This window comes from Lissotriton helveticus, chromosome 3_1, assembly GCF_964261635.1.
Source record: "Lissotriton helveticus chromosome 3_1, aLisHel1.1, whole genome shotgun sequence".
Lineage (NCBI taxonomy): Eukaryota > Metazoa > Chordata > Amphibia > Caudata > Salamandridae > Lissotriton > Lissotriton helveticus.
Genome location: NC_136061.1, coordinates 97856535 through 97872241, shown reverse-complemented (window position 1 = coordinate 97872241; position 15707 = coordinate 97856535). Strand labels below are relative to the sequence as shown.

At 47.4% G+C, this 15707-nt stretch overlaps 1 protein-coding gene across 3 annotated transcripts in view; it reads right to left on the bottom strand.

Moving 5' to 3' along the window:
* RAP1GAP2 (RAP1 GTPase activating protein 2) overlaps positions 1-15707 on the bottom strand; it is a 941171-nt gene that overhangs the window by 16908 nt on the left and 908556 nt on the right. For all 3 annotated transcript variants that reach the window (XM_078679320.1, XM_078679318.1, XM_078679319.1), the window contains one exon: positions 9292-9374. In XM_078679320.1, coding sequence (XP_078535446.1) covers positions 9292-9374 — 83 coding nt within the window. The remainder of the gene's footprint in view (positions 1-9291; positions 9375-15707) is intronic.

Below are 15707 nucleotides of genomic sequence, written 5' to 3'. Positions count from 1 at the left end.
AGAACGTACCTCTCGCAGGACATTTGGCGCAAGAAAAGACCCTAAACCAGCTAGTCACCCACTTCCACTGGCACCAGATGAGGAAGCACGTTGGTTCCTTTTGTAGGTCTTGCCAAACATGTCAGGCCAGAGGTAAGACTATATTGAAGTGCAAGGCACCCCTCCAACCCTTTCCTGTGGTGAGCACCCCCTTCGAGCGGGTGGCCATTGACATCGTGGGGCCCCTGGACCCCAAGACAGCCTTAGGCAACAGGTTCATCCTGGTCTTGGTGGACCATGCCACCCGGTACCCGGAAGCAGTCCCTCTCAGGACAATCACAGCACCCGTGGTGAGGCGTGCATTGATGGGGATCTTTTCCCGTGTGGGGTTCCCCAGAGAGGTGGTCTCCGACCGGGGTCCCAACTTCATCTCTAGGTACATGAAGTCTCTGTGGGAGGAGTGTGGGGTAACTTATAAGTTCACCACTCCTTACCACCCCCAAGGAAACGGGTTGGTTGAAAGGTTCAACCGCACCCTGAAGGGCATGATCAAGCATGACATCTGTGAGGTGTCAGTGGGTGTCTGAAGAGCAGTGTCTCCCAAATGTACTCCGCCCCGTAATAGCAGCTGACAGTTCAGTGCACCTCTGCAAAGTGGCACCGGTTCCCTTTGAGTGGGGGGGGGGGAGTCTCCGGTCTTTTGGAAGTTGTTGTCAGTGATGCCTTGCCTGTAGACTGTCTGCTAGGTAATGACCTGGAGAGTTCTCCGTGGAAGGATGTAGAACACTGAACTCACTTGGAGATGTTAGAGTTGCCTGCGTGGATCTGTGTGACCACGCGTGCTATGGCAGCCAGTAGGGGTGATTCAGCAGAACTGAAGCCTGAAACAGTGGCCCAGAGACCTGCCAGGAGAGGAAGGGGCAGAGGGCACAGGACACCAGCCCCAGCCGTTCCCACGTCCAGGAGGAGGTAGACCCTGAGGGGGATGCCCTGGAACCTAGAGGGGAACAGGTGGCCGAACCTTGCGACCTACCTGAGCTGACCCATTGGCAGCAAGAAGGTGGGCCCTCCAGGGAGGAGTTCTGCAAAGAATAGAAGGAGTGCCCTTCTCTCATGGGTATGCGGCAACAGGCTGCAGACCAGGCAGCAGGTGGAGTGGCCAGAGATCACTTCATTTACTGGGAAGATGACTTGTTATATAGCAAGCCTAAGTTTGCTGAGCCCGGTGCAGCCCGTGTGCTGGTGGTACCCGCGCGCTTCAAGGACTTCCTAATGGGTCTGGCTCAGAACGTGCCTCTCGCAGGACATTTGGTGCAAGAAAAGACCCTAAACCAGCTAGTCACCCACTTCCACTGGCCCCAGATGAGGAAGCACGTTGGTTCCTTTTGTAGGTCTTGCCAAACATGTCAGGCCAGAGGTAAGACTATATTGAAGTGCAAGGCACCCCTCCAACCCTTTCCTGTGGTGAGCACCCCCTTCGAGCGGGTGGCCATTGACATCGTGGGGCCCCTGGACCCCAAGACAGCCTTAGGCAACAGGTTCATCCTGGTCTTGGTGGACCATGCCACCCGGTACCCGGAAGCAGTCCCTCTCAGGACAATCACAGCACCCGTGGTGGGGCGTGCATTGATGGGGATCTTTTCCCGTGTGGGGTTCCCCAGAGAGGTGGTCTCCGACCGGGGTCCCAACTTCATCTCTAGGTACATGAAGTCTCTGTGGGAGGAGTGTGGGGTAACTTATAAGTTCACCACTCCTTACCACCCCCAAGGAAACGGGTTGGTTGAAAGGTTCAACCGCACCCTGAAGGGCATGATCAAGCATGACATCTGTGAGGTGTCAGTGGGTGTCTGAAGAGCAGTGTCTCCCAAATGTACTCCGCCCCGTAATAGCAGCTGACAGTTCAGTGCACCTCTGCAAAGTGGCACGGGTTCCCTTTGAGTGGGGGGGGGAGTCTCCGGTCTTTTGGAAGTTGTTGTCAGTGATGCCTTGCCTGTAGACTGTCTGCTAGGTAATGACCTGGAGAGTTCTCCGTGGAAGGATGTAGAACACTGAACTCACTTGGAGATGTTAGAGTTGCCTGCATGGATCTGTGTGACCACGCGTGCTATGGCAGCCAGTAGGGGTGATTCAGCAGAACTGGAGCCTGAAACAGTGGCCCAGAGACCTGCCGGGAGAGGAAGGGGCAGAGGGCACGGGACACCAGCCCCAGCCGTTCCCACGGTCCAGGAGGAGGTAGACCCCTAGGGGGATGCCCTGGAACCTAGAGGGGAACAGGTGGCTGAACTGGGTGACCTACCAGAGCTGACCCATTGGCAGCAAGAAGGTGGGCCCTCCAGGGAGGAGTTCTGCAAAGAATAGGAGTGCCCTTCTCTCATGGGTATGCGGAAACAGGCTGCAGACCAGGCAGCAGGTCGAGCGGCCAGAGATCACTTCATTTACTGGGAAGATGTCTTGTTATATAGCGAGCCTAAGTTTGCTGAGCCCGGTGCAGCCCGTGTGCTGGTGGTACCCGCACGCTTCAGGGACTTCCTAATGGGTCTGGCTCATGACGTGCCTCTCGCAGGACATCTGGTGCAAGAAAAGACCCTAAACCGGCTTGTCATCCACTTCCACTGGCCCAGATGAGGTAGCACGTTGGCTCCTTTTGTAGGTCTTGCCAAACATGTCAAGCCAGAGGTAAGACTGGAATGAAGTGCAAGGCACCCCTCCAACCCTTTCCTGTGGTGAGCACCCTCTTCGAGCGGGTGGGCATTGCCATTGTGGGGCCCCTGGACCCCAAGACAGCCTTAGGCAACAGGTTCATCCTGGTCTTGGTGGACCATGCCACCCGGTACCCGGAAGCAGTCCCTCTCAGGACAATCACAGCACCCGTGGTGGGCCGTGCATTGATGGGGATCTTTTCCCGTGTGGGGTTCCCCAGAGAGGTGGTCTCCGACCGGGGTGCCAACTTCATCTCTAGGTACATGAAGTCTCTGTGGGAGGAGTGTGGGATAACTTATAAGTTCACCACTCCTTACCACCCCCAAGGAAACAGGTTGGTTGAAAGGTTCAACCGCACCCTGAAGGGCATGATCATGGGCCTGGAAGAACCCATGAGACGGAAGTGGAACGTCTTGTTACCATGCCTATTGTTTGCCTACAGGGAGGTGCCTCAGAAGTCCTTGGGGTTCAGTCCCTTTGAACTCCTGTATGGCCACCCTGATAGAGGACCTCTCGCACTGGTGAAGGAGGGGTGGGAGAAATCCTGTGGGAAAACCCCCCAGGATGTGTTCAGCTATGTGTTGGCCATCCGCAACCAGACACTACACTTCAGGAAGCTCGCTCAGGAGAACCTTGAAGCTAGCCAGAAAGAAATGAAAAGATGGTCGTATTTCAACCTGGGCAGAAAGTGTGGGTAATGGCGCCAGTGGAGCCTTGTACGCTCCAGGACAAGTGGACTGGGCCTTACGAGGTGGTGGAAAGGAAAAGTGAAGTAACCTACCTGTTAACTTGAGGACCCCCAGGCAACCCCTGAGAGTCTTGCATGTGAACCGCCTCAAACCACACTTTGAGAGGTCTGAGATGACAATGCTCCTGGCAACAGATGCTGGAGGGGAAGAGGATAGTGATCCTCTCCCTGAACTCCTTGCAGCTAAGGAGCAAGAGGGGTCAGTGGATGGTGTGGTCCTCTCGCCCACCCTGACCCCAGAACAGCAGAGGGACTGTCGCCAAGTGCTGGGTCAGTTTGCCCTCTGTTCTCCCTGACCCCAGGTATCACCAATTGGTGCGTCCATGATGTGGACACTGGAGATAGTTTACCCGTGAAACAGAAATTCTACAAGGTAGCTGACAAGGTCAGGGCCAGCATCAAGGAAGAGGTTTCCAAGATGTTGGTGCTAGAGGTGATTGAGCCCTCCAGCAGCCCCTGGGCTAGCCCAGTGGTCTTAGTACCAAAAGATGCTGCGACCGGTGCCACTCCAAAACTCAGGTTTTGCGTGGAATACCGTGGGCTCAATGTGGTCACGAAAACTGATGCACACCCCATCCCCGGAGCTGATGAGCTTGTGGATCGGTTGGGAGCTGCCCAGTACTTCAGTACGTTTGATTTAACATCTGGGTACTGGCAGATTGCCTTAACTGAAGGGGCCAAAGAGAGGTCTGAATTCTCAACACCAGAGGGGCACTTCCAGTTCCGAGTCATGCCCTTTGGGTTGAAGAATGCCCCTGCCACCTTCCAGAGACTGGTTAACCAGGTACTGACCGGGCTGGAGGAATTCAGCGCCGCATACCTGGATGACATTGCTGTGTTCAGATCCACGTGGGAGGAACACTTGCAACACCTTTGTGAAGTGTTGAAGGCTCTGCAAAGGGTGTATTTGGGACACCAGGTGGGTAGCGGCCAGGTGGCGCCCCTACAGGCAATGACTGATACCATTCTGGCTTGGGAGCCCCCCAAGACCCAGTCAGAGGTGAGAGCCTTCTTCGGTCTCACCGGGTATTACAGACGATTTGTCAAGGGATATGGCACCATCGTTGCCCCTTTGATTAAAATGACTTCTAAGAAGCAGCCCAGAAGAGTGAACTGGACCGAAGCCTGCCAAACTGCTTTTGATGCCTTGAAGACTTGCATGTGCACAGCACCGGTGCTCAAGGCACCTGACTTTTCCAATGAGTTCATAGTGCAGACAGATGCTTCAGAGCATGGTGTGGGAGCAGTACTCTCACAGGTCACTGAGGATAGTGGAGACCAGCCAGTAGCTTTCATTAGTAGGAGGCTACTCCCCAGGGAACAGAGGTGGAGTGCGATTTAAAGGGAAGCTTTTTCAGTGGTCTGGGCTCTGAAGAAGCTGAGGCCCTACCTGTTTGGGACCCACTTCCGTGTTCAGACAGACCACAGGCCCCTCAGATGGTTAATGCAGCTGAGGGGTGAGAACCCAAAACTGTTTAGGTGGTCCCTCTCCCTACAGGGAATGGGCTTTATGGTGGAACACCTCCCTGGTACAGAACACGCCAATGCTGATGGTCTGTCCATATTTTTCCGCCTTAGTGAAGAGGACTCCCAAGAGGGTGGGTAGTTCTCCCCACTTTCAGCTGGAGGTGACACGTGTTAGACCTGGCATCTTTGGCGTTGTTTCCCCCTATCTTTTTGCCTCTACCTCCTGTATTTTTGGTGCTGTGCTGGATTTCTTTTTTGCTGGTTTAGATGCTTTGGACACTCTGCCACTGCTGATCAGGGCCAGAGTGTAAGTGCTCCCTATGTAAATTGTTATTATGATTGTAAATACATGATTGACATATTTGTATCACCATGAAGTCGCTAGTAAAGTGCACTGGGTGTGCCAGGGCTGGTGATGACAAATGCTAGTGAGCCTGCAGCACTGATTGTGCCACCCACATGAGTAGCCCTAAAATGGTGTGACAGGCCTGCCACTGCTGTGCCTGTGTGCAGTCTGTGAACTGCCATGTCCTCCTGGTCAGTGTCCCCACTGACTAGGCCTAACCCTTCCCTTTTTGTGCACATTGGTCACCCCTATGGAAGGCCCAAGGTACCCCCCTGGGCAGGGTGCAGTGTATGTGAAAGGTAGAGCATGTACTGGTGCAGGTGACATGCTCTGGTAGTGAATTACAGCCATTTTCGTTTTTCACTATTGTAAGGCTATCTTGCTCCATAGGTTAACATGGGGGATGATAGCTGCAGTGGCTACCAGCATTTCTTCCCATAGGAACAATATAGGAGATAATAGTCTAGTATCCCTGAACTCAGAATTTAATAACACATCTTTTAGGAAAGGTTGTTTTTGAATCATGTGTTTGAGAACAACACTTTTAGAAAGTTGCTGTTTTCTTGTCTGACCTTCTTGTGTGCCTTGCCCTGTTTGTGGATTGACTGTCTGATTTGAGAGTGACAGGGGCTGGGGATTCCCCCAGGAGGCTGGCTGAGTCAGCCCTAGGCTGAATGACTGCATTTGCAACTTGAGCGGTGGGAGGAGATAGCAACTGGGCCTGAATAGGGCTGTGCCTGCCTTCAACAATGCTGGCTCCACCTCCTGCTGGGCGGCTGATGACCCTGCCCCTCACTCTGAAAGGAAAGGAGAAACCAGGAAAACAAAATGCTCAAGAAACACCCAGAACTGGTTCAGACCGTTCTCAGGGCTCACTTGCACAAAGAGAACAAAGACTTTTAGGGGTATAAGTACAGGACCCCTGACAACAGAAAATTAGATCATCCTGGAATCAAGAAGGAACCTCTGCCAAGGAGAAAGCTGAAAAGGAAGAAGGAAGATTGTCCAGCTGTTGGTCTGCTGGATTGCCCTGCTGTTGCTTTGCTGCCAAGGAGAGGGGAAGGACTTTACTTTGTGCTGTGTCCCCTTGCTTGAAGGAATCTCCAAGGGCCAGAGAAGAGCTGGCTCCCTGTTCTGAAGTCCCAGGAACAAAAGGACTTCACCCCTAGCATCCCCTGAGCTCATCACCACGATGTTGATTTGATGGCGCCTCAGAGAGCAGTGAACTACTAGTTCACTGCTCTCTGCCCAATAAAACCCGTGTTAGATCGGCGGGAGGCGGCCAGCATCGAGTGACTAACTTGTCACTCACTTGAGTCTTTCCTGGCATCAGAGGCACCAAATCAACATCGTGGTGATGATCGACCGGCTGCGCAAACCAAGAAGTGCGTGGCGGCTACAATTCAATCAAACTAGTGGCAGCGCTGCTCGCAGCATGACAAAGGTGTGCAATGGTTAATTAATCAAACAGGCAACAGGTCCAACGCGACCAGCAGCTCAGCTAAGATCCCCGCACAGACAGGGGCAGCCACTGGAGTTGCTGAGCCACCCCATCATGCCCAGGCCGGTGTTTGCTGCTGCAGGAGTCATTAGGCAAGCTGTGGCCCGTATGAAGAATCGTGTTGCAAAGTTTGTAAGTAGTGACTGCCTTGTGATGTATCTCTATGCTGCAAATTGTTTTATTAATGGTGCGCTGTGGTGCTGCCGGTCGACTACATTATTTTACTAATATGATTGAGCTTGGATATTAACTACATGCAGCAACAGAGCTGGTCTAGGAAAAACTAGGCCGGTTTAAACTTGATCAATTGCCGAGTAGGAGCGGCACTGTAAGAGTGACCGTTCGCCCTCTGCCTCCAGAATGCAGCAGTAGGGGGTGTCAGGACACAACAAGGGTGCAAGAAGGTCTACATTGAGCAGGGGTTGCTGAAATCAGACAGCAGCAGAGAAGGTATTGAATATACCGATGATCGGATGAACGGAATGTACACTTCCTGAACTTCAGTGAATGGTGGAATTTTTGGAATGGAGATTTGTTTCTGTTTAAGCCATGTCATCTGTTTTAAAGGGACTAAGCACAAGTGTAAATAAAACCCAAATGCAACTGATGTGGGAGGGTGGAGCACTGATAAATGGTTTGTACATGCCCTTCATGAAGACAAAGGAGAAGCAGACGGTTGGAGAGGAGATATATATATATATCCGATTATACTTCTGAAAACAAATGTGTGTAGGGAACTCTCTGTTCATCTGGGCGTTATGTTAGACTTGCAAGTTATCTCATAACGTGTTGCAAAGGCTTCATAGGGGCTCGTTGAGCAGGTCGTATTCTGAGTTTTCATGCAGTGCAAGTTTCAGCTTAGGGCCGAATTTCACTGTGCATCTTTATTTTTCTTGCTTTTGTTCATGTGTGCAGGCCTACTTGGCAATACCCCTGATAGTTAATTGTTTTCTTGTGCCACAGCCATGATTCTCTTCTGAGCTGCCACCTGTCTGCCCTGTTAGAGCTGAGAACTGACTGTACATCACATAGCAGTCTGTCTTCTCACTGACTGTAAGCTGTGTTAGTAGTCGCTCGTACCAAGGCCAGGTGATTGTGAGAGCCACTGGTGCTTGCCAACGTAACTTCTCAGTGCGCCAAGCATCACTGAGTCAGCAGAGCTTGTAGTGTAGCTGGGTGTGACAAACTGCGAATGGGGTGATGGGGTTTGGCAGGTAGTGGGCGGCATGCAGGACCAGGGCACACTGCTCAGTAATACAGTTTGTGAATTATGATGTGACTCGTCTTAGAGGTCCATGTTGCTCAAATGGGTGTCATTCCTGTAATTTATATGTTTTTCTTGTTTTCATTGCTAGATTTTGCTCGTGAGAAAGTGTCACTCATAGTGGTTGAAATGTCACTCATAATTACAATGAATTTAAGAAAATGTCACACATAGCAATCTGAAACCTTTGGCAGCTATGTAATTTAGGAACTTGCAATCCCTTTTTGTCACTCAGAAGCAGGACCATAGGCCTAGATGTATCAAGATTCCATTTTGCGAATCTTAAATAGCGATTTTTAGCGAATCGCTATTTAGAATTTGCAAAATGGAATGTATGTAAAAAATCGCTTTTTTTTAGTGATTCCTTTTTATTCCTTATTTGCGAATTCGCATTTTGCGAATTCGCAATTAAGGAATAATTTCCAATGCATTCCTATGGGCCAGGAGGCCCATAGGAATGATTGTGAAGGAATTCTCAAATTGCGAATTCGCAATTTGCTAATCGCAATTTGAGAATTATTTCAAGGGTGCAGGGGTGTCTCAAAGACACCCTGCTGCACCCCTGAAATGTACATGTGTGTGCATATGGCGCACATACATGCCCTAAGGGCATGTGTGTGCGTCACATGCCACCCTAAAAAAATGTCAATTTGTGCATTTTTAAATGAATTCGCAAATTAACATCAACTACAATTTGGTGTTAATTTGCGAATTCTTAAACAAAATTCGCAATGTAAAAATGCTACATACATTGCATTTAAGGAATCGCAAAAATAGCGATTCCATAAAAATGCTATAGCAAAATAAGGAATCGCAAATTTTTGCGATTCCTTATTTTGCTAATTTCTCATACATCCCAAAAGATGCAAAATGTCCGTTTGCGATTCGTTAAGGCCGAAATTCTGCGAATTTCGGCCTTAACGAATCGCAAAAGGCTTGATACATCTAGGCCATAGTTAGTTATAAAGAAATACAAACGGCCTCCATCATGAAACGTGTTCATTAGGGCATACAAACTGAGATAGAGCCCTTTAAATTCACCCCGCTGTCATGCTGCATTTAAAAGTTCAGTAAAATTACAAAGTTAAAGGCAAAATGTAAGTTTTGCCTTCAAAAGCCTTTTATCAGGTTTTCAAGCTATAATTTACCCTTTTTCCTGTCTTGATATTCAGTGCTCTCCCTTTGAGCACCGTTCATTGGCCCAAAAATATTGACTATTTCTGAAAAGGAGCAACAACAAAAATAAAGGACAGACACTTGTAAATTGACAATTTAAGTATACTTACTGTACTCGACCCAGAGCTTGAGTGACTGAGTTTATCGAAACGAAACTTCAGGTTGGATCTGGGAGAGCTCCTGCTCTTCAAATCTATGGAAAGAAAAATAGGACAATTTCAGGCTTTCAACATCGTGTGCGGTTAATTTCCACGTCTGACAAAATACTATGGTTTCCGTTGCCTGTGCTCTTTATTGTTTCAAGAAACACTGCATTTGAAATCGATAAAAAATGTCTATAATATTTTGTGTATTAGAACATGAAGAACTCACAAATCCACTATATAACATCTGTAAAATTTTGCTTGAGTCCCATAATTTCAGATAGTAGTATAATGAGAAAATGAACATTCAGGATTTAAAAAATCGAGAAATGCAAGACAGAAATACCACTATGATATACAAAATGTACAACTGATGAAACTGAATATGCAACTAAATGCAAGGAAAAAGTCACAGATAATTCTAACCCTACCTATGGCTTAGCGTGAACGTTCATAACGCTAGATTCTGCAACCGTCCACAAGACCTTCCTTTTACCCTTTTTCAAGAGCCCTGAGACAGCAGGCATGTGTCATACAGCGCTCCTCAAAAAAAAAAAATATATGAATTATTAAACTAAGAGATGCTACTTGCCGGTTATAAAAATACACCTTAGCATACAGGAAAAAAAGAATGATGTATGTTTGCAGTTGACTATGAGCAGGTTCTCTGCCTCCAATTAACCAAGCCAGGGCGGAGTTCCACGATTTCTGCCGCGCTCCATGAAGATCTGCAAGCGGCGGAACAAGGTATGTTGTGCTGATCGTGCTGATTTTTAGTGCCATGCGTTTGTCCCGTGCTGTAAAATCAGCGCGTACGGCACCACACACAGCGCAATGTGTTATGTTATGTTATGTTATGAATTCTTCTATAGCGCATGACTCACCCAGGGGCATCTCAGCGCTTTACCAGTGGGAATCCAGAACACGGAGACAGAAAAAGGGGTTATAACATGGACAAGTTAAAATAAGAATGTTTTTAATTGTTTCCTGAAAAGCATATAGGTGCTAGATTGTCGCAGAGCCATCGGTAGAGAGTTCCAATATTTGGGGGCTATATATGAAAAAGCTCTGCCGCCTGTACGGGTTAGCCGGATACGAGGAATCTTCAAGAGGGTTAGGTCATTAGATCTTAGGTTGCGTTCATGTGCTTGTTTAGAAAGTTTATTATAGAGATATGCTAGCCCCTCACCTCTGAGTGCTTTAAAGGAGAGGCAACATACCTTGAAGATAGTTCTCTTTTGGACTGGGAGCCAGTGTAACTGTCTGAGCAGAGGAAGGGAAGGGGATCCAGAACATTCAGAACCATTCTGGCGGCGGTGTTCTGTATAACCTGTAGTTTTGCCAGTGTGGTAGTGCCTATTTCCGCCAACAGGGCATTGCCATAGTCTAGCCTGCTCACTACCATGGCCTGCACAACAGTTCGGCGGTGTTCTAATGGAAGATAGGGAATAATTCTACGTAGTAAGCGTAGGTTATAGTAGCAGGTCCCTGCGATGTTTTTTACATTATCTTTCATATTAAGAAAGGCATCCAGCTGGATTCCCAGGCTTTTCACTGAGGGGGATGGCGTAGGCGCTTCTCCCAACTGGGGGGGCCACCATTCCGACGTCCAAAATTGGACGTCCTCTCCTAAGAGCATAAGCTCTATTTTCCCAGGGTTGAGCTGTAGACACCGCTCTTTCATCCAATTTGCAATCGCTAGCATACCACCCGAGAAACGGAGTTTCTCGTCCATGATGTTTTTCCCTATGGGGAATAGTAGCTGCGTGTTGTTGGCATACGAGACTATCTCGAAGCCGAAGGATTGGACTATCTTCGCCAAGGGGGCCACATACATATTAAAAAGAGTAGGGCTCAAACAGGAGCCCTGAGGTACCCCCTTGTCCAACAGGAATTTATTTTTTGAAACAAATGATCCAAGTGAGGTAGTCTGCCATCTGCCATTAGGAAATTCTTCAGCCACTGAAAGGCTTTGCCCCTGATGCCAGTCTCTCCGCTAACCGTTGATGAGATATCGTATCAAACGCTGCGGAGAGATCTAAGAGGATCAGAATCGAAGATCCCCTGGCATCGAGGGGGCGCCTCAGTGAGTCAGTGACAGCCAGAATTGCTGTTTCTGTACTGAAACCAGTACGGAATCCTGACTGGGAGGGATCCAGTATGCCATTGGATTCCAAGTACTGACTGAGCTGGGTGTTTATTGAGGATTCTAGTAGTTTCCCTAGAAGAGGTAGCAGCGATATTGGCCTGTAGTTATTCAGCTCCTGAGGGTCTGCGGATGGTTTTTTCAGGATGGGTCGTACAGGGGCCTCTTTCCAGGCAGTTGGAATAAGGCCGGTAGAGATAGAGGTATTAAAAATGTTTTGGATGATGGGAGCGCAGATTGGAGATAGGGGAGCCATTACACTGGGTGGAAATATGTCCCTTGGCGAGCCAGATTTTGCTGTTAGCAATAGGTTATTTATTTCCGCAAGTGAAATGGGCTTGAATTGGTTGCGGGTGCCTTCGGTAGAAATGGGGGAGTTTACCAAGTTCAGATTTAGACAGGAGATGTTGGAGTTACTAGTGGGGAAATTATCATACATTTTGGAAATTTTATCGTGAAATAAATGTGCTATGGAGTCACATAAAGATTGGGAGAGTTTGCTTGCAGGCTAAAGGAGAGGAGAAATCCTTGACAATGTCAAACAAGGTTTTGGTGGAATTCCTCGATTGTTCGATTTGTGTGTGGAGATATGAGCATCGGGCTGTTTTCATTGATTGATCATAGTGGGATAAGGAAGCCTTATAGATTTTCCTATCTTCAGGTAATTTATCCTTTCTCCATCTTCTTTCATGTGCTTTGCACGTGGATTTAAGAGTTTTTAATTCACCTGAATACCAGGGCGCTGAGAGTCGCCTCCGCGGAGGATTTCCGCTTTTTAGTGGGATCACTATATCAAATTTTTTTGTTAGGGCTGCGTTGAAGCTAGATAGCATAGCTGTAGGGTCTTGGTCATTCAGCTTAGTATTGAGTGAAAACTGGTCAAAAGTTTCCTTAAAACTATCCAAAGTAAGATTATGCAATGGCCTTTTGTTTTTGCCGTTTTTAAATGTAGGATTGGGCCTATATTCAGGTCCTAATTGCACCTGAATGGCAGCTGGTTTCTCAACGCAAAAGGTAGTGACCTGTCTCGGCCGCCCGGGTTGAGAAATATCACAGTGATGTGGTCTGGCGTTGGATTTTTCTTGTTCGTGCTCGCCAACATTGACAAGCTGCGAGAGAGGAAAAACTCCACTCTGAGGCATTCCTCAGTTTTTTTCGAACTCCATGCTCTACGAAAGTAGAGCAAAGTTTACCGCCCATGCCTTCTGCAAATATACACTATCTGGATGATAAATGCACTAAAAACATTTTTACATATAAACTAAGGACACTAAGCACAAATTAACCAATTATGCATATGAGCAAGCTTGTATCAACTAGGGGTGGGCGGAATTTGCATAGTTGTGCTACACAAAGCTCTGCAGAACGGTAAAAAATCTCAGCGCACACAAAAAGTCCGAAACACGCGGAATTGCTTGTTCCGCCCGTTCGCATTGCTTTTTTCCTGTTCGCACACACTTTTTGTGTGCTTGTGTGCTCGGGGAGAAATAGCTCGCGAACAAGCATTTTGAAAGCGCGTACATGCAAAAAATTCAGAGAAGCTGCAGAATTTTGGGCAATTCTGATTTTTCCGCTGAACGCGAAATTACCCCAATTCCGCAAAAACCACAAGCGGAACAGAAATTACCGCCTAGGTCTAGTATTAACTATGGTTCAATAATATAATATTGATGCTGAATGAATGTGGCCTCTGTGATTCAGCAATGCAATAAGGTCCAAAAAAACAATTAAAACCTAATGACCCTAATCTCTACAAGCTACCAACAAATAAATGTTCAAAATGAAACTAATACTCTTTTTTACCAACAGAAAAGAAAGCACCTGGTCTGCATTACATCACCCCCAAAGGAAAATACATAATTTTGTAAGTAAATAACAAACAATTTAAAATTGTAATTCTTTATACAATTGCACTTTCTTCGGACATATTGACAGAGAGAGCAAGATATATCACATCATAGAAGGATAGCAATTAATAATTCACATGGGCTACACCTACATCCAAGAAAGTTGAACAGAAACTGTGATATAGAAAAGTACAAAATATTACTCTCAAAAGTGCTATGGGAGGGCTACTACAAAAGATGATATTTTGATTAATGTAAAGGGCCCATCCACCACCCAAATGTGACATAAATAGAAGTAAGGTATTGTAAGATAAAAGAGGGACAAGCACTGACTCCAGGAGCCCACAACAAACAAGCTAAAATATTTAGAGGCATATTTACGAGGGGCTTGCAACACGTTTGCACTAACCCTGTGCGTAGTTCGCGAAGTAGCGCTACGTGAAGCTACACGAAGTGCACTTCGCACTACACGAACTTCACGTAGCACTACGCGAGCTGCGTAGTAGCATGTTCGCACTGTGCAAGATGCATTTTCAATGATTGCACAGTGCGAACAAGCATCCGGCAGTGTGCAATCATTGAAAACGGCATCTTGCACAGTGCGAGCTGTAGTTTTCTGCCGCTCTAGTAGATTTTTACTCGAGCGGCAGCTTTCTCAACGCAAACTGGTAGTTTCTCATAGCGAGCGGTCGTGAGCATGCACGACCACTCAGAATGAGAAACCTGGCCTCCCCGCGTTGAGAACCTTGCCGGGATGTCATTTTGCTTGCTCGCGGTCGCGAACATGACGTTGAGGACCGCGAACACGCAAAAAATGACCGCTGCACTACGCTACGCTGCGCTACGCATGTTCGCACTGTGCGACGTGCAGCTCGTGTAGTGCGAAGTTGCGCAAACTTCGCAAATTACGCGAGCATAGCATAGTGCTACGCCCAGGGTTAGTTTGCACCATGCAAAATGGAGCATGGTGAGGCAAACCTCTAAGTCAGATTTATAAAGCCACTTTTGTGGCTCTGAGTGGCTTCATAAATCTGGAGTAATGCAATGCAGTGCAAATCGCTGCATTGTTTTACTTTGCCCTGGGTAGGCATTCCATGGGAGGTGCTCTGGTGTTCCCATGCATCTCCTATGGATTTCGACGTATTGCCAGATTTACAGGAACTTGGAAACCAGGGGATGCACTAAAATCTTATGTCTTCCCAGGGGAGTCATAACAAGGAGAAATATCAAACATTTTACTCTTTTTTCCTCCTTCTATGTGTGTTGCATTCTGCAGTTAACATCGAAAAATGAATTTGCATTCCAGGACTGTAGTTTTGGACGAAGATTCCCCTTCCTACACAAATACAATAATCTTGCATGCAACAAAGGCATCCTTACAGTATAGTGCAAGGGTGCCTGCATTGGTTCTAGGCTGCCAAAATGGTGCCAGCACAAGGGAAGGGATGCACTGTATTGCCTAAATACAGCACATTCCGTCCCTTTCCCTCTAGCGCAGCATGGTGCAGTGGGGTGACTTGCTGCGCTACGTCAGTTTTTCATAAATATGACCCTTACTCCTCGAGTCCCCTAAGTCTCCAAACACATCACATGCCATCTATCACCTATACCCACTTTAAAACATTTAATTGCATGAACTAGAAAAGGAACAAGTAGTACATCTCCCCACCAAAAGATACCAAGGTAGTGAAATACCTGAACTCTACCTCATATATGACAACCTAAACAGTAATAGACAAATCCTAATAATTTTTACAGCAGATAACTTACTAAAACTAAGCCATTGTCCCTCCTGAATGATGGATGGGACGTTCTAAATGTGCCCCAAACCATTCACTCAGTTATACAACATACATGGTGAACTAAAATAACTACTCAAATATCCCTTGTATAAATGCCATAATACCAAATAAACAAAGTGCCACTTAGTAAGAACAACTAAACCACACTAAACATAAAAAAACTACTACCAGCAAAAACTAGTCATAGATTCAAAACATTTTACACATTTACCCACACACAGCCAAACCACTACAATTTCAAAGAAATAATATTTAGATATCTCCAGTAATCTGCACTACGGGCCTGATTACTAGTTCCACTGGTCCACCCCCGCCGTCGATTCAGCATCAGATACAACACTGCCAACTACGTGGTTCACCCGCCATATTATGATGATGTTGGACTGCTGTTCGGAGGATCGTCAGAGCACCAACAACACCGACAGCCATACGCTGACTGTTGCGCCAATGGTTGGGGGAAAGCAGCTGTCATAGGACGATATGGAGATGTTTTGCCGCTGTCTGAATTACGGGCTTGCTTTTCAATGAGCTGACCATGCTGGGAAGATCGACTGCTTCGTGCCATTGGAATCAAAGGTCTTACGGTGC